This window comes from Brachyistius frenatus, unplaced genomic scaffold, assembly GCF_029030835.1.
Source record: "Brachyistius frenatus isolate BFR_SWC_R1_liver_20210118 unplaced genomic scaffold, ASM2903083v1 Contig_76, whole genome shotgun sequence".
Classification (NCBI taxonomy): domain Eukaryota; kingdom Metazoa; phylum Chordata; class Actinopteri; family Embiotocidae; genus Brachyistius; species Brachyistius frenatus.
The window spans coordinates 1,027,740-1,050,982 of NW_027210675.1; the positions used below are offsets into that span (position 1 = coordinate 1,027,740).

The following is a 23,243-nucleotide window of genomic DNA, read 5'->3' on the forward strand; positions in this document are numbered from 1 at the left end:
GTAGTCTACTGGACAATTTAAGGTTTTTCCTGTTGAAGGTAATCCTTCAACAAAGCTGTTGGTGAGATTTTTCAGCCTGGACTATTTTATTACGCTATTTATTACAAAGGAATCAACCTTTTTTTTTTTTTTTTAAATATTGGAGCATTTTTTTTTTTTTTTTTATTTAAAAATTAGAAAAGGGAAATGTTCAAAACGTTTGCATACATCAATCACTCATATGTTGAATCTTTCACAATCTCTGTTCAGTAAATACAAATATTTGATACACTTGTTGGTACCAGAAAGCAATTTTGAACACTAGAGTTAAATATGTGACTCTCTACCAGACGTTATCGCTGACACTACAACAACTGAACATCTATATTCCAGCGTGCAGCTGTATGCAGCCTTCAGCTCACTGATTTGGTTCTTGACATGACTTCAGAGAAGCTCACTGTTGGCTGCCTGAAACCGAAGACAGTAAAACAGGCAGCTGGAGCGGGAAGGTCAAACATCACACAAAACAAAGAAGCCCCAGTAATTGTGACAGGATTTGGTGAACCAATACTTAATGACGTATACCAATCGAGCTTCTGTAATGTTCAAAATTAGCTCGAAGGTGTTTTAAGGCTTAAATATGCTGCCGACAAGAAGAACAGCTCCGTTAAAAAGCAGATCCTTTCATTTCTACTGCGCTCTCCTTTTTGTTGTTCCGACGCTGACTGCAGGACAGAATCAGCCAGGCGGCGGTGATGCCAGCCAGTAAACCCACGACTCCTACGACCACCGGCACCCACACGGGCAGGGGGGTGGGACACCTGGGCACTATGGATACGGGACTGGTGCTGGCGGTGTCTGTGGCAGGAGTAGTGATGATGACTGGTGGACTCGGGAGACTGTTGACTTTAGTGAAGATGTAGGGACTGGCCTGTAGGAAAGATAAAATGATTAGAGCTCTGAACATTTTATATCATATGTAAAACACATGGAAGAATTTATGAGCTGAACATTGAAGATAAGAACCATATGGTGCATTATAGTGGGATTATGGACTGATGAAGGGTTCAACATTAAGTAGATTAAGACCATATCAAATAAATATAATCATATGAATAAAAAGACTAAGTTTATTTCAATAGTCTTCCATTTTAAATATCACTTTTGTTAAGTCTGGTTACATTTTCTACACCATTCCCCCCATTTACTCTTTTTAATTCCACTTGTCTTTGTTGAAACTGTAAATAATGCTAAAAAAATAAATAAAACTTACTTATATAGACTCTAAAATTCTTATAAAAAAGCATTTTCATTCTGTCATTTAAGAATCTACACATTACTCATATTTACCAAAAAAAAACATTTTAAATTTAAAAAAAGCAAACCGATTCAATCCAACGTGGACACACAAAACGAACAAATTATAACAGAGCAGAAAAAAGCATTTAAAACAAAGTGTTATGCATAAAATGTATGCATAACACTGAGGTTAAAATCTTATTGAAGTTATATTTCATGCTTTATTTTTTAAAATGTTTATGTTTTATATAGAATACTTTATGACTCCATAAAAAGAAGATTTATAGACTATAAAAGAAATTAAAGTGAGATAATGAATAAATATCTGGGATAACAAAAATAACTATAAGCAGTGGGATTTCTCTACAGACTCCAGAAACTTTCATAAATACCTCGGAGGGACAGTGAATCTTGGAGCGGTCATATGTGAAGTTGTTGTAGGCTTGTTTCTTGCCTACAGGCTCCAACTGTTCAGACATGGAGAAAATCAGTAAAAAAAAAAAAAAAACGCAAACCGCCAACACGTCGCAGAGTAACGCTGGCCACTCGGCTTCAGCTCGGTCCATCACTGCCCAACGCTCACCATGTTATTCCACAGGCCGATGGCCATCTCAGCATGAGCTCGCTCACTGATGTGGAAACAGTCCACGGAGAAGAAACTTGGGTCAGCGTCACCATTCTGGTGGAGGGGAAAAAAAAAAGAGGGAAAAAATACATTTCCTGCATGAAATTCGTATTTGGAAACTTGTTTGAGAACATTGCGGTGTCTCTGTAACTTACTCCAATTCGAGGGATAAAAGAATTGTGTAAAAAGGGTTGAAGTACGACAGCAAAGTCTTCTTTTCCATCATAGCGATCTCCAGAAATTAGAAACTGGATCTCAGCCTAAGAATATTAAAAAGAAATTAGTGAAATGAAAGATGGAACTTCAATTTTTTTTTAATTAAAAAAAAAAAAAAAGCCTTTTTGCTTTTACCTGGTACTTGTGATTGATTAGTTTTATCTCCTCAAGCTCTGCAGAGTTTTCTGATGGATTAATAACACATGGACAGTCGGTCCTGTAAAATATAAGATTTTCATTAATTCTCCTTTTATTGGCAAGAGGAAACATTTAATCCTCAACTAATTAAAAGTGAAATTTGGAAATAAAAAAAGTCGGCTATGACATTAATGTTATTTTATAATAATGATGGTTATTTGTGACAGAGTTGATCTGAAACATAATTTTTAAACAATCTAATCTGTGGCACCAAGTAATATCTTTTGTTGTTGTTGTTGTTGTTAGTGTTTGGAAAGGTCATACTCAGCCTTTTAAAGGAATACACCACCAACAATTCTTAATTATTATAGACTTGCATTTTAATATTAAGTTCTATAACATGCGGGAAGATGATAAAACAATCAGGTTAATGTACAGCATAACCAACCTCTGCAGTAATGAACAGCCCAGTGTGTCTTTCTTAACTGTTTTCAACAGATGTATCTCCATGATTCCCACAACATTAACCAGCAGCCGCGGTACCTAAAGATACAGACCGAGAGAAGACGGTGTTAAACTCAGGGCAGTATATTACATGAACGTTTTAATAATTTTTTTTTTAATGTAACTCACCTCTTTGTAAAGCATGTCTAAGGCGAGCATAATATTGTGGCTGTAGTTCTTGGGGGACATGTTGTTCTACAGAGATGATGAGTATTGATGAATAGTATGAATGGTATTATAGTTCCTTCATGAATTGTTTTTTCGTGTGCAGCATATGGATCTTAGGGAACACTTACTTGGTCTGTGCAGTAATTGCAAAGATCATTCCCCCCAATGAATATTGTCACAAGTTTCCAGTCCTTTTCAAATTGCACCTGCTGTGTTTAAAACATGAGGATGGATGAAAAACCAAACAAACATTGAAGCATGCATGCAGAGAATTTTCAAAGTGAATCAGTTTGGGGGAAGTCTCACCTTATTTTCTCTCATGGTCTTGATGAGAGTTTGGACTTGTTCTGGGATCTCTCTGTGACACAGTAAACAGGACAGTAGACGTTTAAGAGATGACAGTGTGTTGTTTAAAAAGTGTTACTCGAGAGGTTGAGGAACTGGAAGAATACATACGAGGTCTGAGCTCCAGCTACAGCCATGTTGAAACCCTTCTGTCCGATCCCCTGACTTTTGGAGAAGCCCTTCAGAGAGGGGTTGAACTTCCTCAAGATGTCTGAGGTGATGCAGAAAAAGCAGATTGGCTGCCCTCTCTTTAGCAGTAAAATAGTGAATTCGGTAAAAGTTTGCTATGGCTACGTTAATGTCTTTTGGCTGGTTCAATACATTTTATAGATGCTCCCAGATGTGGATATTAGCGTGTTGATGCTTCAAATTGTTTGGAAACTGCCCCACAGTAAATAAATGTGGCCGTTCATATTTTTACCAAGAGTAAAATGGGGACACTGATGCCATTCTCATAGTTGTGCAATTCATTTGAAGCTACCTTTTGTTGGCCAGCTTAGCTTTTACCCATACATGAAGAATGTAACGTCACTTTGATGAAATTACTTATTTGAACCCAAACTATGATCTTTTTTTTAATCCCTAACCACATGGTTTTTGGTGACTGTACCTAAAGAAGCCAACTGACAACACTGAAACCTGTTAGTCCTCTAGTGGACTAACGTGTATTACAAACTTTGGTGTGATATCTTTAAAGTAAACAGTGAGTCAGTGACTACTACAGGAAGTCACCAACTAACAAATAATACAGCACATATTTAACCTTTGAAAAGAAAACTGTCAGGAGACACTCCCTGCATCACGTTGTATGTAGAAATAGTTATTTCAGTCAGACAAATTAGACTTAGACAAATTAGGTTTTGCCTAATACGTGGCATGAACTCACTTGGTAGTGTTGTGACAGTCTCCAGAGTTTTATCCCCTCCAATGCTGCAAAAAAACAACAACAACAACAACATCAGTGCAGTTTGTAAAGTTAACACTGACCTCATCTACATTAAAGACATGTCATACCTCCATGATACTCCTTTATACTCTGTGTTCCGTTGAAGGATGTTCTTTGCTTTGGCACCGGTGCCTGTCTGTGACAAGATGAGTCAGAGAAATGAAGTGAAACTTTTCAGTGAAGACATTGAGACAGATCGAGATGAACTTTACATCAAAGACACCAGAACCCGAATGAGATGAGCTTCACCTATCTGTCTGATAACATGTTGATTAGACAGTTCATAGTTCAATAACACCACACAGATGATATCATCAGGTTCAAAGTTGGTGATACATGTCTAATATATGTTTCTATATATATATATATACATATAAAAAACAATCATTACCTCCTGTCATTGTGTTGTGACACTTACTGTTACAGAGTCTCCCAGTGCTGCCACCACCTTAATGTCTGCAGGTCTCAACTTGTGAACTATGAAAGACATAAAAGAGATTCAGATTATTGACATCAAGACAAACCACAAACATCCTCCCTGTACAGTGTAATATTAAGTATTTAACTAGCTCCTGTTCTCAGAATTTAGATTTTTTTTATTTATTTTTTTTATTTTTTATCGCTGCTTCCTGCAGCCACTATGTCTGTAAAATGTTACTGGAGCATCTTTTAAGGGGTCTTCAGAGCATCTATTAAGTATTCACTTATAGAAAACTGAAGCAATCAAGCTCCTAGCTTTTAAACCTTTGATAATGGAGGACACTGAATGTCATTTATTGACTGATAATGCAAAGATTCTATCTTACCTGAAGTTGGCACAATGTCATGTGCATCGTGGTTCACGCAGGAGAAATCACTTCCCCAGTTCTGGAGAAGAAATACGGACATTTCAGACTACACTCTGAAACGTGGCTAAATTATATTCACCGCCAATCTTCAGCTACATTATTATTATTTAGAGTATATAGCTTTAATCCTATGAATGGAGAGTGCACTGACTTTTACCCACTGTGAACTGAATAGGCAGAATAGTAACTGGATAGATAGATACATTAATAGAATAATAAATTTCAGTTGTCATCCACAATTTTCTTTTTTTAAGACAGTTTCCCTCAGTGCTGCAGCTTTTTACTTCTTCATTCAAACAGTGTTTACAACATCTATTTATTTTTCCCATGGTGAAGTTTAAGACTGCAATTAATCATTACTTTTCCTAGAAATTAATCTGTAAATTATTTTGTGTATTATTCAACCATTAAAGGTTTAATGCTTTATAGCTAAAAAACAAAAAAAAAAAAAAAACAGGTGCGAAAAGCCGGCATTCCTTATATTTGAAAAGCCTTAATAGCTTAATGATTTTATATCAAGTTTCTGTTGTTTGACAAATTGTTTAATGAAATGTTTTAAGATAACCCGAGTTCATGTGAAATTTTGGTTTCATTTGGCTCATTAATTCTTTAACAATGACATTTAATTTATACTGGAAGTTGCTTGTTTTATTTACTGGATAACGAGCTTCTCACATGGACATCAGACACTTACTGGAATAGGTCCAGGTGTTGGTGAGGGACCAATATAGATGTAATCACTGTTGTTATATGTCCGAATAAAAGGTGAAGTCTGGAGAGAAAGACATAAACTCACATTTACATAAGCCATGTGGCTTCAAAATTGTGTTTATTCAAAAACATTAAATAACAATTTTATAGTTTTATGTTTTATAGCATTGTGTCTCATATGATTTATAAACACCATATTCAGCAGAATTAATAACTCTGGCTCTATTTAAATTTATAGTTATCTTACCGTGGTCGGACACTTCAGGCTAATGGATGAAGTGAAATCTTGTTTGGAAGTCTTGTTGCCGATAGGTTCCAGCTGTATGAGAAAATCATCATTCAGTAACATTTAATACATCATAAATACTATAAAAGCCTCTTTTTGTCCTCTTGGCAGATATATTCACCATGTTGTTCCAAAGAGAGCGAGCCATCAGCGTCTGGGCCTTCTGGCTGAGGTGGAAGCAGTCAGCGCTGAAGAAGGAGCGATCAGGACGGCCATCCTGAGGAAAAGGTCAATGTATTAACTTTAAGGCTTATTGACATTTTCCAACAATATTAGTAGGATTGTGAGAATATAGACTGCATGTAACCTCACTGTTTTACACAGAAAATAAGCAGTTAAAAACCAGGTAATTCAGTTTCTTAAAATTGGAATATTGACAAAATAATAATACAGAGAAAAGCACTACTGCGGTCAGGATGCTGTAATGCCGCTGGTGCTGATGCTGTGGTTAGATATTGGATAAGGTGAACTGTGGATCAAACTTCCTCAAGCCCATGTATGAAAGACAGAGCGTTACTACTGACCAGCAGTCGGGGGACAACGATTTCTCTGAAGAAAGGCTGGAGGACCACAGTGAAGTCTGAGCGATTGTCGTACCGTCCCGACTCCACAAGCTCTTGCAGGCCAAGCTGAGAGATAGAGCAAACAGCGAAGATTAATGAGGGTGAGCATGAGGGTTCGTGGTGGATCTTTTTTTTTTTTTTTTTTTTCTGTACTTTCCCACCTGATAGCCTCTGTTGATATCCTCCAACATTTGAAGAGCTTTAGAGTTTGGCTTCGGCTTGACAACGCATGGACACAGAATACTGGCAAAGGAGCGGTAATAGTGTTATCAGTTTATGATTATTTACTAGACGATAACCAGGGCACCCTCGACCCATTATTTTTCAAAATCTCAAAGATAACTTTAAGCAATACTCACTTCACCAGCCAAGTTGGGCACTTAAGTGTTGAGTCTATGTGCATTTCTCTCAGTGGTATTATATGAAGAGGCTCTACCAGGTTCACCAGAGCCCGAGGCACCTGACAGGGATCAGCTCAGTTAGAGCCAGCAAACAATGAGCCAACACGCATATCTACAACATGCAACCATATGTGTGATAATTGTACCTGTTTGTGAAGATAATCCAGACTTTCACGAACATTTCGAACATAATTTTCTTTCGAGAAGAGAAGCTGAAAACAAAGAAAGTTTTTAATTTTTTTTATTTTCGGTGTTCCTTTCCGCCTCTTTACAAATGACCTGAAAATGAGAACTACATATTAGTACTCACAGAGTTGGAGCAGTAGTCACAGATGTCATTTCCACCGATGAAAAGGGTGATCACCTTCCAGTCGGATTCAAAGTTGATACTCTGTAAAACGAAGAAGAGCACGATTCATGTGAAAAACGGAATTTATTTGTCCTGGTTTATGACATTTCTGCTGAAACATGGGCAAGTCTTCCTCGCAACTTTAAAAGATGGACAAATTTACCAAAGAATCATCATTTATAAACTTACAGACTCGTTCTTCATCCTCGCCACCAGAGCTCGCACTTGTGAGGGTAGGTCCCTAAAAACACAAACGCAATAAATGACCACAATGACAAAGCAAAGACTTTAAGAGTAACTGATCCCCTAAGAGCAGCTTTATCACAGATTTTATGTTATGGAAACTTGGGTTGTAAAACTATATTATCGAAGATAGGTTACTTCTTAAAAACTGACAATAACGTATTAATCAAACTGGTTTGTATAGTACTGATAACAAACTTGGCATGTGTATCTACATAACCCTCTGAGCTAAACTCAGTTTAATTTTTTATTATATAAGCAGGAATTTACGATTAAAAGTAGTCTGATAATCCCAAAAAGACCTCAAAAGGAACGTACTTGCTTTTTGCTCCCGTTACAGCCTGGTTGAGGAAAGCTTGAGGGGTGTTCTGCTTGCCCGTACCGACAGAGTAGCCCGTCAGGTTGTGGTTGAAATGTTTCATGATGTCTGTATAACAAAGGAAGTAACAATAGCAAAATGTAAGCAGTGTCCATCCCAGAGAGAAAAACATTTAATTTAGCTTTTCATTTGAACAATATAAAAGACTCACTAGGCAGAGTGGTGATAGTTGTGAGGTTTCCATCTCCACCAATACTGCAAAAATACATATAATATTACTTTCCAACTACAGAAATGAGTGATCACCCAACACTGACACAAGACATATAACATTAGCACAACGGTGAAATATTGTGTGATAGATAAAGAGTGTTTCCTGACTCACCTCCAGGATAAACCTCTGTACTCTCGCAGGACTCCCAGGATGTTGTTCTGGCTGGCCGCGATGCCGTTTCCTGCCTGACGGACAGAACAGGACAGTGTTTCATTACCATGAGGAAATAAGGCAGTCTATGAATTTCCCCAAATATACATCAGGTGAAAGAAGTACTAGAAGCTTTAGCGTCCCTTTTATCTACACTTAAGAAACGTTCCATCTGTTTTATATAGAACAATAGACTGCCTAACATCCAACTTCATTATTGAGAAGCCTAACTTTGTGCTTGTTTTTCTTACAAAAGTCAAACTCTATAGAATAATACAGTTGTAAAAGTACATAAAACTAACAACGTTTGTGGTTTTGGACCAAATTGCACCTATAGATCTATTAATATGATGTTCCTGGGACACATTTTTTACATACTGACAGAATACATGTATAATTTTGTTAAAAATTTTAATTTGATTATATGTAATTATATTTTATGTTTCAGATTTATAGAGCTTGTTTTAGATTTTATGGCCTGTATTTCTAATATCCCTTTTTTTTTTTTTTTTTTTTTTCATCCATCCATCCATCAGAATAACAAAATGACTCACTGTCAACGAATCCCCCACAGCAGCCACAACTTTGATATCTCCAGGCCTGAGTTCATGGACTGGGAAAATACAGAAGAAATCTCAGACTAGTCAGAATAACAAAGGCTCTCAACTTCATCAATAAGACAAGGCTGTTCAGAGACAGTATACAATAATATCACACCTACATGATATGTAAATATAATAATAACAACTTGTTAGAAATATTGTATAGCAGGATTAAAGGCCCGTTTAAAGGTTATAAAATTACAGGCTGGATTACAGGACACTATGTCAAATATGATGAAATGTGACAATGTGATCATGACAGTAAATGTAACTTTTATTTATGAATAATAAATTGATGAATGCATAAAGGATAAATGACGAGTTCGGAAAGAAAAGGGGAGAAAAAAAAAATCATAAATTAGTGTGTCAGATAAATTGTGTGAAAACCTTAGTTTGTATTTGCATGTGTTTGTGTGCAAACGTGTCATGGACACAAATATTTGTTTTAATGCAAAATTAAAAGCCTCACATGGAAAAATGACACACAAATACTCATAATGAATCAAATCTGCGTGACTTTTCTAATGTGTTGATTCTAAAAAGGCGTTTCTTTATTTATTTTTTGCCCATTTAAAGTCCCCCCCGGCCTCTGATAAATGCCCGTATGTGTAAACCCTCTTACCTGACGTGGGTGTGGAGGCGGAGGGGCTGAAGTCCTCGCAGGGCATCTCTGTCCCTGTCAACTGAACGGACACACAGAGCACAATCAGAACGAGACAGGAGGCGGACAAAGCTGCCTCAACCTCCATTTGGCTCAGAGGCAGACGGTACTCACTGGCAGGACGAGGGGAGAGCCACTGTCATGGTGATATGAAGGAGAGTTTTCCTCCGTCCTCAGGAAGGGTCGGTCCTTGAGGAGGGAGACAGACAGCCGAAGAGAGGAGGGGGAGTAAAGAGGATGAATATTAGTACGGCGCTCAGAAATATTGTTTTTAATAAGAGCATGTTTGATTGTACACCGACATGCTGTATAACTGTATATGTGTAGGTTTTCTGCGGTGTTACTCGCCTCCGTTGGACATGGCAATGCGATGATCTGTCCATTGTCCTCTGTTTGGTGTTGGCCAACCGTGGGCTGCAGCTGAAAGACAGAAAATGCATTGTTGTCATGGTTGCAACTCCAAGAACAATAACTGAGTGTGAAGCAGAGAAGGATAAGAAGAATAAATGAGGGAGGAGTAGCCGGTGGATTTCATTTTTAATTCTGCTGCTTCAGGCCTCACCAGGTTTGTCCACAGCTGCAGCGTCAGTTTATCCGTGTGCAGTGACGCCTCAGACTCAGAGAGAGGCTTCTCGCTCTGCTAAAAAAAAAAGAAGATAAACAAGAATATACAGAAAGTACATCTGCAGTTTCACTCCGTGTTTGTTAATGTCACAAACACGTGAAATGTCGTCCTCTCAGAACATAAGCTTTTGGTCTTCATTGGCAATTGTTGATTTTAACAGAGAGGTTTGGTGCGTTGTAAGTTTGATTCACCGCTGCAATCACAGGAAGAGGTATTACAAAAGAGCAACGGTTTAACAAATGGGAAATTAACCCTCGTTCAGCGGCTCTTGGACTGCACACCGCACCATTGGTGCATACCATAACTGCAGGGCTGTGTGTGGCTGCCTCCTTTATGTTTTATGAGTGTAAAGTTCGTTTTGATCAGGTTTTGTATTAATTTTAGTTTGGATTAGTCAAGAAGGTAGTCTTTGTGACCCTAAGTCACCATGTTTTTGAATTTATTTATTTGATTTTGTTCCACCTCTTCCCTCTAAATTGTGTCATCCGTATCTAAACAATAATTATCTGACGGATTACAGCATTTTGTTGCTACCGTTATAGCAGACAGATATAAATAGAATATGAACAGATTTTTTTTTTCTTCAAAATGTGCCCACATCCCAGACGGGAATGTAACTCACAGTGACAGCTGATGGGTCTCTGATGAAAGGAGTGTCCTGAAGTGTGACGGTGAAGTCGTCTCTGTCACTGTACCAATGCCTCTTTACCATGAGCTCATCCAAGGACTCCTGGAAAATGAATTCACTCGATCTTATCACATTTTCACAGCAGCTAAAATAACCACAGATTTAAAAGTAGTTAAATACACAAACAGCATTTTTGGTCTGAAATATGGACAAACCTGCAGAGCTTGAGTCAACATGGCCCTCAGATGCCTGACTTCTCCTTCGCTGCTTGTTTCCAGACATGGACACATCCTGTTTGTAAACAAATTTACTCATTAAAAACTTGACTGGAAATAATTTTGTTGAAGAATCGAAGAAGATCTACAACACTTACTTGCTCTGGATAGTGTCATGCTCTCCATCCCATAATGCAACACTGACAGTGGTACGTTTAAGCTGCAACACAGCGATGTGGAATTCTTTTTCAATATTGGTAAAACAGAAAGACTGAAAGACTGCAAATAGTCTGAAATGTACCTGAGAGTGCAGCAGCTTCAGAGCGTCGTCCACCTCTTCAACGACTGCTCTGATAACAGATGTGACCTGCAGCACAAACACATCAGTCGGAGACGGCAGGAAACTTCAGATACTTTTTGAAACTTTGCAAGAATTGTTGTGATTGCCTTTCTAGAGCCACAATTTTCTAAACTTCTCAACAACATAGTCACCTGCATGGAATTTAAAAATGAACTGTACAATGCATTTTCAAAAGGGTCGCTGTCAGCTAATAATTAAAAAATGGGGGAGATATTAGCAAAATACAAAATATCTGAAGTAATGGCAATAATGCATATAAGACACTGATAAGAATAAATAACTTCCGTGTTTGAGTCAATAGAAACGTGGAAGACAAATCATTTGGACTCTTAAAGACAAAGCAACAACAAAAATGATAAAACATCCTTATTGATGTCTTTGACTGTTTACCTCCTGCTGCTTGCAGGCACAGAGCGGATCCACCTGAACGAAGAGAAGCACCAGCTTCCAATCTCGATTCACATCAATATCCTGGCGGGGGGAAAAAAAAAAATCACATCAACTCCTTTAAAGCTGTTTAATTTATGGGTTTGTGACAATAATTCTCCATTAAGCCAGTAATTCAGCAGTAACTATTAGGAAATTTTATTTTAGTTAAATAATTCCAAATAATAGCAAGTGTAACCTCGAGAATTTAGCTGTTTTTTTGTTTTTTTTAACATAGCTACAATTCAACAAATATTAAGATCACAGTTTCTGACAAAAACAATCAATAATTAGAGAACATGTTTTGGGGTGTTAAATGAACAGGTTTCTTTTTTCTTTTTTTTTTAAAGATTTCTTTATTTTACCCAAAATTGATGCCAAATTATAATAATTCTTTGCAAAGCCTGCTTGGATTTTTTTTTACAAATTTTATTTTTATTTTATACAAGGAAGACAGTTAAGAGAGGCACTTTTCATTTTGAATATTTAATAGCTCCTTATATTTGAGTACCTGACTGTTCTGTAGGTAGAGTGATACTTCCTTTGCCTGCTCCACAAGCGTGCTACAAAGGGAAGAAAACATGAAAGAAAAACATCATTTGAAGCAGATAGGGTCACTGCTAGTGTATTTTTCAGGTGGCAGGAAATGCAGTCTTTACCTGTGTTGAAGAAACTGAGGCGTGTACAAGTTAGTTTCCTCTGAGAGGACGCTGATCAGTTCAGGACTGAACAGAGTCATCAGCTCTGATGGAGGGAAAGGAACAAGTTTAATGTCAAACCTCAGGGCTTATTTTCCCCGTGTAGTTCACAGGTGTAGAACTTAAATGGTGAGCTGATTAATCAAGTAGTCAAATGACAGAAAACTAATGAACACCAATTTTTTTGTTTACATGTCACTTAAAAATGCCAAAAGATTCACTGGTTCCAGAAGATTTACAAGTTTTCATTATATTCTACCTCAATAAAAACAGAATATCTGGGAATTTCTGTTGGTCTGACAAAAGCAGTTTAAAGATGTCAACTTGGGCTTTAGCTTTTCTGATGGGCATTTCCTTTTATTAGTTTCTGACATTTTATATATCTAACAATTAATGGAATTTTTTTGTTCAGTAGTGAAAATAATTTGTTTGTTGCAGCCAAATAGGACTTGTGTTTTTGTTACTGTCATATCAATTAAAGTACTCATCACCTGTTATCATGAAAGCTTTCAAATGGCAACCTTACATATGCTATGTATCTTATAATTGATTATGAAATTTAAGATGCACCAAATCCATGCATCAAATCCATTTAACAATGAAAAACAGCTAAACTCTAGTTATAATAGAGTGCATTATCAGTCAAGGTTACAGTTTTATCAGGGCTTTAAACCCTGGTTTGACATTTTTATCAGAATAAATTAAATGTTAACAGACAACTGTGACCTTCCTGATTTGTGTTTTATCTGTATGACGAACAGGCGGCACTCGTGATTTCGTGAAAGGCTTTCAAGAAGATAAGAGACTCTGCAGGCCTGCTGTGTAAAAATCTAAAGTATCGGGGTTCGTTGTTTCACATTATCGCCGTCAGTTTAGATATTATTGAAGTAAAGCTAGTGCGCAGTAGTGCAATAGAAGCTCATATCAACCGTTTTTAGATTAGTGTATTCAGACTGCCAATTGCAGCCAAAGTAAGATTTTGAACGAGTCATTTGGTTTCCTTTTGTCTCAACAAATTGAAGCTTTAACATTTAGTCCTACTGGGGCCTTTAACTGAATTTCAAAAAAAAAAAAAAAAAAAAAGATACAGAGATGATGATTTGTCAAACAGAAACTTACCTCTGAGTCTGGACACGACTGTGGACAGCTCAGTGCTGCAGAAGAAAACCACAGTGGGAATTTTAGACCTTGGATGTAACTTTTACTGCAGAGTGTAGCTGAGCGGTGACCTGTGCTCACCTGTGCATGTGAAGTCCGATGAAGGAGAGCACCGTCACATCTGAGGGCTTAACACCGTTAACTTGAGACAAACAGGAATAATGAAGAATTGTATTTGTTTCAAATCAGAAATAACATTCTTGTAGGGGAGTTCAGCAGGTAGATAAAATAAAGGGCTGACAGCGCGTTAATGAATAAACCAATCGGTGGTGGAAGAGTCATCTAGAAAGTAACAATAACAGAACACACAAAAGTCCTGGATTCAAACTTGGGTCAGCAAAGTGTACTAAAAGTATCGGAAGTCGTCATTATGCAGAATGTCCTATTAAAATAATATACCAATCATATTATATGTGTGTTTATTTTAAGGATGCATCAGTAAAACATAACTTCTATTGCACTAAACATGCTCAAAATTGAAGAAGAAGCTCTGTCAAAAAAAAAAAAAAAAAAGTGGTTATTCTTTAGTCATGCTCTTCACCGCTTGAGTGACCTGAGAATAAGCGAGAAAACACTGCATGTAAATCTGCTCTCTTTCTGTCTTACCAGTTGGAGGAGGCTGCTGAGAGGGGAACATCTGAGTGCAGGGCAGTCCGTCTGCTGAAAGCGTGAAGAGATAACAAAGAATACAGATACTGCATGAGTGGAGCAGCTATTAAGAACATTTAAGGCTCAGGCAAACTGTTCTATATAACAATTGTTCATCATCACAGGCTCAAAATTGCTCAAATCCGCTTTATTTTGGAGGCACACACAACACGTTAAGATCTCCTGGTACAACACATCTGCTTACTCGCACCAACCTCACAGCCATGCAGAACTCTTTTATTCAAGTGTAAAATAAAATCGAATTTCTGGAGCAGCAAAGGCATCAAGCAAATTGAGCCAATAATAAACGAACCTGGAAAAATAACAAGTAAATAAGATTTTAAAGGTTATTTTAAGTGACTGAGTGCAAATTAGTCTGAAGACCTGTTGTCCATGTGAAACCCAGCAGTGAGATCAGAACCAGCTGTTGAAGCATCCTCGTCCTCATGTTTGTCCTCGTGGATCTTTTCTGTATTTCTTTCCGTCCTCTCTGCTCTGTCTGTCTAGCAGTCGGCAGTCTGTCTGTGTCATTATCAGTTAAACCTAGTCAAGAAACTAAATCGTAAATCTGCGCAAAGGGGAGGATCTGCTTGTTCAAAGGACACGGCCATAAGGTTTTATGAGGAAACAATTACTCTGATAAAATCAGAAGGTCACTTTCTATTGATTTCTATTTCTGGACTGTCAAAGAGTTTTTGTAAGATTTATTTTGATCTTAAACTCTTTTCTCCATTAAGTTAAAAAAAAACAAAAAAAAACAATTAAAAACCTATAACCAAACCACTAATACCAAATAACAGTGCTGTTTATAAGCAAAGGAAAATCTGCAGTTACAGTCTAATTCACACTGAACTCGAAATCGAGACAATTAGTTTTACAAAACGAAGTAGCTTTGATGTTGGAGCTTTTCTCTGTTAAAGCAACAATTTTTCATCTGTTGAACAGTTAGATAAGAGCTGAAGCAAAGCATCTGGTTTAATAAACTATGCATAATAGTTTGGGAGTTCAGATCAAATCTTCACAAACAACGTGATGTGGTTTTTATGTGTTGGACTGTTTCTTAGCCTCCTGGAGTCTCTTCCACTTCCCTGTCAGCCTCAGTCGAGACTCCAGAAGTCCCTTCAGAGGTGCTGGTGGCTTGTAGGCGGACCGAGCCAGGCTATTTCCCTGTTTGCATTCTTTATGCAAAGGTATGTTTCCCAAAGTGTTGAGCTGTTTCTTTAACTCCTAATACACAGTATACGTTAGTGGGATGTTGACTTGACCCCTCAACTACTGCAGTAAAAAGGTCAGGGATCTCGCCACTTAATGCGCTGGTTAATGGTTTAACTGTGTGAATGATTATGTCTGTGGTGTGATGGGGCAAAGCACCACAGGTGCAAGGGGGAACAGATGATATTGGATAATAGCTCAGTGAGTTGATGCTACCTCTCTCTTTAGAATTACTGCTAAGGTGAAACAACAATTGACCTCTTATCTGAGAGGATGATCAGAAATGAGGGCAAATATATTATGTTGTCAGTTTCCCAGATTTACCTAATACTTTTATCCTGCGAATACAGACTTTATCAAAGCTCCCAGCATGTTGAATGCTGCGGTTATGCCAACTCTGCAATCTGTTATCTTCTGTCAAGGACATTAACTCTCGGTGAACCTCCTGCTGTAGCATGATATTATCTCCCCGATCTATGCTAATCTTTGAATGGACTTGGTTGGGCTGACAAGTCAGTCCTGTAGTTACATTTATAGCACATGATCTCTGCAAACACTTCAAAACAAATTGGCCTACTTGTGTCAAGGCACCATCTTCCTTCTTTGCCTCAAGGCAGTATTGTATTCAACATGAGGCCATATGTCCGAATGTTGAACCAGAAGAAAACTTTTCAACAGGATAATGATAATCTTCCCTTTATAGGTGCTGTGTCAGGGAAAATCACATGTTTGATCATCCAAATGCGTTAAAAAAAAAAAAAAGTAAACAGTTTCCATGGGGTGTACTTACTTTTCACATTTCTTTAAACCTGACAAACAGAAGGTCTAAGAGTCTTCCTGTTGTAAAAAAATGAAAAATCAATTGTCAGATTGGAGTAAATCTTTGGGGGAAAAAAATGAATCATCAAAGAGCATGTTTGGATAGTTCCCACAAAACTGACAATGAAATCCATCAAGTTCCTTCTTAATTAACTGAAGGAACAAAGGAGAGGCTCAAAGAGATAAGAAGAAGTGAAGGGAGACATGACTGCCTTCAAATACCGCACCTATTGGAGGGATACACCACCAGATGGATGTCACTGATCGCTGCTTTTCTGGCAGCTCCGAGCACACAGATATGATTTGACAACAGATGCAGTCAGTCATCCCGGAGGAGGGGTATCTCTCTGTGGTATTTGGCGAGATGGCTTTGACACACCATCTTAAAGAAGGAGGCTTTGGAGCTTTTTTAAGTCTGGTGAGGACATATAAAAGAAAGAGAGGAGAAAGTGCGTGAGGTGTATAGTATGGAAGCAAAGACCTGACTGAGGTGGTGGAGGTGGAGCCGGACAGTAGATGAGTTTAGATTAAGGAGGGCTTGCAGTCAAGAGTGTAGGATTTTCTGTTATTTTTCATTTTGGTTTTATCTGACTGCAGCGTTTGTTACAGTAAACGAGGTTGATCAGCCAAAGTACGGCAACTTTACTGTAATAAATAAAGTAAAATCATCAAAAGTACACCTGACAGCAGACACTCTTTTTACTTACACCGCTTTGAGGTACTTGTACTTCATGCTCCTACTCTATGCAACTTTGCACGGTGATTTAGCTTGACATCTAAAACATTCTCTATATTCATCTAAAATATGAGTTACATATTACATATACATATTTTCTTACAGATTAAACTCTTCTCTTCTCTAGGGTGGCTCCATGATCTTTGTCAGCAGGTGTCTTGGCCCTAATTTAACAACACATGTTTGATGCAAGGTAACGATCCTGGGAAGTAACAACCCACCATTAGTAGGCATTAAATAGCACTGTTTTGTTACAGTTGCAGAAAGTAGTCGCTGCAACGTTTACTTCCACGAGTCTGCCATTGGGTTTCTATCGCGGTGTGCTTTGCTGCCTCCTCGTGGCCGTAATTGGGAGGTGCATCAAGCCAGCATAGATACACGGTAAACAGTGGTAACACAAGGCATTCAAAATAAAAGTATAGGCTTTTCTATGGCTGGTTGTAAATATAGAGGAGATGCAGATAAGGCAGGTTTAAGATTACAATTATCATTGAATTCAGTATTAATTGGGTTTCTGAAATTGTCTCACTTCAAGTTTTACTTTTAAAAAAAAAATATTTTACCAACTTTGCTTTTATTTTGAAAGTCCAAACCAGAAACTACCACTCTCATCCTGGTGAATTGACTGAAAAAAACGCCATAATTGCATCAACTGCTCTGTGTTGAGTTTGACGATCATAACAACAGAGGAAACACTGAATTATTCTTGAACTGGAGAATAAAGACGACTCAGCGACTCAAAATATCTCGAGGGGTCTTTTTCTTTCAGTTCACTTTGCGAGGTGAGAAATGTGGAGTCTCCTGAAAGCCTGTTTGGCCTATTAATGTTACCGTTAGTTGGCTATTGTTTGGGTGACTTTGACATCATCATTTTAGACAGTTTTCCTACAAGGTTGAAAGCGTACCGTTTATTTTTTTAAACTGCAGCTTTGCACATTTATTATGAAGCAAGCTGAATCACAGTTTCCTGTATTTTCGTAACCTTGTTATAGACATACCAGGCCTGATGATGCCTTCAGGTGGCTCCTAATAATGTCAGAAATCCAAAGGTCTCTAGTCAATAATAGCCTACTAGTTTCTTCTTATGAATGGATCTTTCAGAGTAAAACTAAACTGTTATAATTTTTAATCGGGATTAAACCATCGATTTTTGTCATTGTTGATTAATCTGTCAGAAAATGGTAATATGTCCATCAAAATTTTCCATAATGACAAATTTTTTTTTTTTTTTAAATGCAGCAATGAAAAGGAGCAGGCACAATGGATAAAATCCTCTGTGATATATATGCTTTTATGTCATATCTGTGTGATGTAATAACCTTTCTGGAAAATCAGCTATTTAATTTATTAAAAGGACCGAACTGGAATATCTTTGGCAAATCCAGAAAAAAAATCTGCAACCAGTAAATTAGATTTACACATTTATTTGCACCCAAAAGTGTCTAAATCAGATATGGGATTGGAAACATTAGAAACAGAACAAAATCTCTGATGGTAGACAAGTTTATGCTCTCAATAACTGCATATTTTTCACCCGTGAGAAAAACACTATTTTGAATGTTGCATTTATGTGTTGGGTCTTTATTATGCCCATTTGCCAATAAATGTGCAATTTAAAAAAAAAATCCTACTCACGACAACATCTCAGTGACAAGGATCAAACACTCGAAAAGACAACCAAATAATCCTACAGACTTTAAATCACTCGAAATCTCTTTAGAAATTCATTGAACTGTATGAATTTTGCCTGATGACATTTTTTTTGTTTTTTGTTTTGGGGCAAAATAATTCACTGTATTTATGTTTAAGTGGGAGAGATCATCTAACGGCTGCTTTCTTTACTTCAGGCTGTCCGTACCCAGTTGTAGACACAATGGGACGTATCTTCCTAGATCACATCGGCGGGACTCGCCTCTTCTCCTGTGCCAACTGTGACACCATCCTGACCAACCGAACTGAGCTCATCTCCACCCGCTTCACAGGAGCGACCGGCCGAGCTTTCCTCTTCAACAAGGTACCTGCGCATCGCTTCCTTCACATGACGTACACCAGTCATCAAAGACAACAATGCTTTTTGTGCTGCTGTAATTTGACTGGACTGTTGTTGACATGCCCAAACACACATCTTTGGATGATGTGGTCGGACTTTAACCTGAGCCAGATGTTTCAGTTCGTGTTAACACTGAGATATACTGTGCGTATAGCTCGGTAGATTGTAAACAAATTTCACTATCCATATCATGATCAGTTTCTCATTTGCTGCCAGATGCCAGCAAGCATTTCAAATTAACAGTAACAGATTAAAAATGAGCATGAACGCAGTTTTTTAAAAAAAATGTTTTTATCCAGTACAAGGGGGAAAAAAGGGCCTAATTTCTCAAAACAACGCAAAGAACATCAAGATATAATTGTGGATATCATTAAAACATGGCATGGAGCAGTTTTAAGCAAAAATGCCAAATGTTCCAGGGTTCCAGTTTCTTAAATATGAGGATTTTTAGCTTTTCTCTGTTTTTATATCATTGTGGTTTAATATCTTTTGGGTTTTAGGCTTGATTGAACCAAAAAAATTGAAACATTTTAAACTTGTCAGCTTTGGCTCACTTGAGTTCTGTTTACTTTGTATCTACATTTGTTCCTATTCAACTCTGAAATGTTTTCTTAAATGATTTGACTTTACTTTGCTTGAAAAACCCAATAAATCCCCTGTGTAGAAGCAGTTAACCGTTACAGTGACAGATGTGCGATTGCTGCTCTCCAGGTTGTGAATCTGCAGCACAGCGAGGTGCAGGACAGAGTCATGCTGACAGGGAGACACATGGTGCGCGACGTCAGCTGCAAGAACTGCAACAGCAAGCTGGGCTGGATGTACGAGTTCGCCACCGAGGAAAGTCAGCGGTACAAGGAGGGCCGAGTCATCCTGGAGAGGGCGCTGGTGAGGGAGAGTGAAGGCTTCGAGCACGTTCCCTCCGACAACTCCTGAGCTCGCTCCAGTTACTGCCGGGCAATGCTCAATCCGTGCACACGACCGCTTTCCCTCCAGCAGCAGTGCCTGGACTTGCATGGACCGTGTTCCATTTGTGATTAGAGTTACACCAAAAAAAATATCACAGGCTGGGTGTTTGTGGGAAGATTAAACAGGAAGTGGTGGATATTGTCCCTTAAGTTTCAACATCTCGGGATTTCTCTTGAGAGAGGAAATGCTGTTGCCTTTCTTCCCATTTAAGATCGCCTACTGTTTCAATGTGTGCCCAATGTGACGCGTAGGTGTGGTGGGATGTTGGCCACTGTCGGACCAAGAGGATTTGCTCATACAGTTGGTGAATCTTATCAGAAGACTGGGCCAGTTGAGACTATTGATGCTGTTGGATTTAGTGAAATAAAGTTAGTCGCTAAGCATTATGCTACAAAACATTCCTTTTCAAGCAAGTGTTCAATGTGATAGTTTGCTGGAAATTGTTTAATTGTCAAATAAGTATTACATTACTTTTCAATGTTAGCTGTGTCAGAGTGTTCCTTATTATAACATTTAAAAAAAAACTGTAATATTAATTTATCATGTTGATGTCACTTCCACTGAACCTTGTATCAGTTTCAGCCTATGAGATTTTCATCCACTTTATTTATCTTCTGAAAATGATGAGAAAGTTCGTCAGAATGTGTTTTACAGCGATAGAAAAAGCTAAATTTTTTCATTTCAATATGTTCAAATCAACAATGAGTACGCATTTGCTGCAAAGATCTTCCATCCGTCTGATTTACTGATCCTATGTCAATGGGTTCATCAGTTTTAAAGCCAGGGGTGTAACCATAATATTTACATTGGGGGGTCAAAATGACATTTGCCCCCGCTAAGACCCCGCTGTGATTATATATATATACATACATACATATAAGTATATAGATATTGAAAATGTGTCCTCGAAAAAAATCATAAAAAAGTCATCCAAACTGACTGAAAAACCTAAAAACCTAAAAAATGAGTATAGTATAGTATAATGTTTGAACAGAGCAGGACTCAAACCGTCACACTGACATAGTATGATGGGTTTTTTCGGCCCAAAAAAATTTTAAAATACTTAAGACATCAGTATGTCGTACAGTGGTTAGTGCTGCTGCCTTGCAGTCAGAAGGCCATGGGTTTGAGTCCAACTGGAAGCAATGTATGTATTTGTCAAAAACGTCATGACCTTTTTTTTCCGCCCAAAAAATAACAAAAATACTTAATAATTTAGTATGTAATCCAAACCATCACACTATACTATGACTTTTTCTTCGACCCAAAAATCACCAAAAAGTCATACGAAGTCCATGGGTTCAAGTCCAACTGGAAGCAATGTATGTATTTGTCAAAAAAGTCATATGACGTTTTTTTTCGGCCAAAAAAACTTAAAAGTACTTAATACTTTAATATGTCGTCTAAAATATGAAGAATAAGTCATACCATAGTATGTCGTCCAAACCATCACACTATAGTATGACTTTTTCTTCGACCCAAAAATCACCAAAAAATCATACGAAGGCCATGGGTTCGAGTCCAACTGGAAGCAATGTATGTATTTGTCAAAAAAGTCATGACATTTTTTTCTGCCCAAAAAATTAAAAATACTTAATATTTAATAATAGTATGTTGTCTAAAATATGAATAAAAACTCATGCCATAGTATGTCGTCAAAACCATCACACTATAGTATGACTTTTTCTTCGATCCAAAAATCACCAAAAAGTCATACGAAGGCCATGGGTTCGAGTCCAACTGGAAGCAATGTATGTATTTGTCAAAAAAGTCATATGACGTTTTTTTTCGGGCAAAAAAATTAAAAGTACTTCATACTTTAATATGTCGTCTAAAATATGAAGAATAAGTCAGACCATAGTATGTCTTCCAAACCGTCATACTATAGTACGACTTTTTCATCGACCCAAAAATCACCAAAAAGTCATACTATAGTATGACATTTTGTTTTGGCCCAAAAAAATTAAAATACTTAATACTTTAATATGTTGTCTAAAATATGAAGAACAATGTCATGCCATAGTATGATTCGAGTCTAACTGGAAGCAATGTAACCATCACACTTTATAGTTTCATTGCAGCCATTTGCTAAAATTTCATTTTATTTTCATTAATGTACACTCCAAAAATCTTGACCAAAAATTTGTGCAAATTTATACGAAAAACTGAAATATCACATGGGATGCTCGAGTCTTTTGAACTGGAAGCCATGAGTCTTCTTGGGAATGATGCAACAAGCTTTTCACACCTGGATTTGGGGATCCTCTGCCATTCTTCCTTGCAGATCCTCTCCAGTTCCGTCAGGTTGGATGGTGAACGTTGGTGGACAGCCATTTTCAGGTCTCTCCAGAGATGCTCAATTGGGTTTAGGTCAGGGCTCTGGCTGGGCCAGTCAAGAATGGTCACCGAGTTGTTCCGAAGCCACTCCTTTGTTATTTTAGCTGTGTGCTTAAGGTCATTGTCTTGTTGGAAGGTGAACCTTCGGCCCAGTCTGAGGTCCAGAGCACTCTGGAAGAGGTTTTCTTCCAGGATATCTCTGTACTTGGCCGCATTCATCTTTCCTTCAATTGCAACCAGTCGTCCTGTCCCTGCAGCTGAAAAACACCCCCATAGCATGATGCTGCCACCACCATGTTTCACTGTTGGGATTGTATTGGGCAGGTGATGAGCAGTGCCTGGTTTTCTCCACACATAGAATTAACGCCAAAAAGTTCAATCTTGGTCTCATCAGACCAGAGAATCTTATTTCTCATAGTCTGGGAGTCCTTCATGTGTTTTTTGGCAAACTCTATGCGGGCTTTCATATGTCTTGCACTGAGGAGAGGCTTCCGTCGGGCCACTCTGCCATAAAGCCCCGACTGGTGGAGGGCTGCAGTGATAGTTGACTTTGTGGAACTTTCTCCCATCTCCCTACTGCATCTCTGGAGCTCAGCCACAGTGATCTTTGGGTTCTTCTTTACCTCTCTCACCAAGGCTCTTCTCCCACGATTGCTCAGTTTGGCTGGACGGCCAGAAAAATTAAAATACTTAATACTTTAATATGTCGTATAAAATATGAAGAAAAACTCATGCCA

At 37.9% G+C, this 23,243-nt stretch overlaps 2 protein-coding genes across 2 annotated transcripts; one reads left to right on the forward strand and one right to left on the reverse strand.

The window, feature by feature from the left end:
• Positions 1 to 162: 162 nt before the first annotated feature.
• LOC138626706 (phospholipase B1, membrane-associated-like) lies at positions 163 to 14,834 on the reverse strand. The gene is made up of 42 exons (XM_069708560.1): positions 14,771 to 14,834; positions 14,345 to 14,395; positions 13,820 to 13,880; positions 13,700 to 13,734; positions 12,542 to 12,626; positions 12,394 to 12,445; positions 11,847 to 11,927; positions 11,397 to 11,462; positions 11,254 to 11,315; positions 11,096 to 11,171; positions 10,875 to 10,982; positions 10,190 to 10,267; positions 9,976 to 10,047; positions 9,742 to 9,816; positions 9,589 to 9,649; positions 8,919 to 8,977; positions 8,326 to 8,399; positions 8,152 to 8,195; positions 7,940 to 8,048; positions 7,568 to 7,619; positions 7,340 to 7,420; positions 7,176 to 7,241; positions 6,988 to 7,088; positions 6,790 to 6,871; positions 6,590 to 6,694; positions 6,187 to 6,282; positions 6,027 to 6,098; positions 5,763 to 5,840; positions 5,027 to 5,087; positions 4,639 to 4,697; positions 4,289 to 4,356; positions 4,161 to 4,204; positions 3,386 to 3,485; positions 3,236 to 3,287; positions 3,058 to 3,138; positions 2,891 to 2,956; positions 2,706 to 2,800; positions 2,255 to 2,336; positions 2,059 to 2,163; positions 1,862 to 1,957; positions 1,671 to 1,745; positions 163 to 910 (listed from the first exon to the last, which is right to left on the reverse strand). The coding sequence occupies exons 1-42, from the start codon at positions 14,832 to 14,834 to the stop codon at positions 647 to 649; spliced, it is 3,294 nt and encodes a 1,097-aa protein (XP_069564661.1). The 3' UTR covers positions 163 to 646.
• A 2,953-nt stretch (positions 14,835 to 17,787) lies between these two features.
• On the forward strand, positions 17,788 to 20,652 carry LOC138626691 (protein yippee-like 5). Its single transcript, XM_069708529.1, has 3 exons — positions 17,788 to 17,935; positions 19,001 to 19,167; positions 19,915 to 20,652. The coding sequence occupies exons 2-3, from the start codon at positions 19,027 to 19,029 to the stop codon at positions 20,134 to 20,136; spliced, it is 363 nt and encodes a 120-aa protein (XP_069564630.1). The 5' UTR covers positions 17,788 to 17,935; positions 19,001 to 19,026; the 3' UTR covers positions 20,137 to 20,652.
• Positions 20,653 to 23,243: the final 2,591 nt, after the last annotated feature.

What these genes read in the sequence shown, in the direction of transcription:
- LOC138626706 (XM_069708560.1), bottom strand. Translation starts at nt 14,834, where the DNA reads ATGAGGACGAGGATGCTTCAACAGCTGGTTCTGATCTCACTGCTGGGT. An exon ending in CACTGGGAGACTCTGTAACA is followed by an intron (nt 4,357 to 4,638) that starts GTAAGTGTCACA and finishes ATCTTGTCACAG; the next exon opens with ACAGGCACCGGTGCCAAAGC. An exon ending in CTTTTATCCCTCGAATTGGA is followed by an intron (nt 1,958 to 2,058) that starts GTAAGTTACAGA and finishes CCCCTCCACCAG; the next exon opens with AATGGTGACGCTGACCCAAG.
- LOC138626691 (XM_069708529.1), top strand. Translation starts at nt 19,027, where the DNA reads ATGGGACGTATCTTCCTAGATCACATCGGCGGGACTCGCCTCTTCTCC. An exon ending in GAGCTTTCCTCTTCAACAAG is followed by an intron (nt 19,168 to 19,914) that starts GTACCTGCGCAT and finishes GCTGCTCTCCAG; the next exon opens with GTTGTGAATCTGCAGCACAG.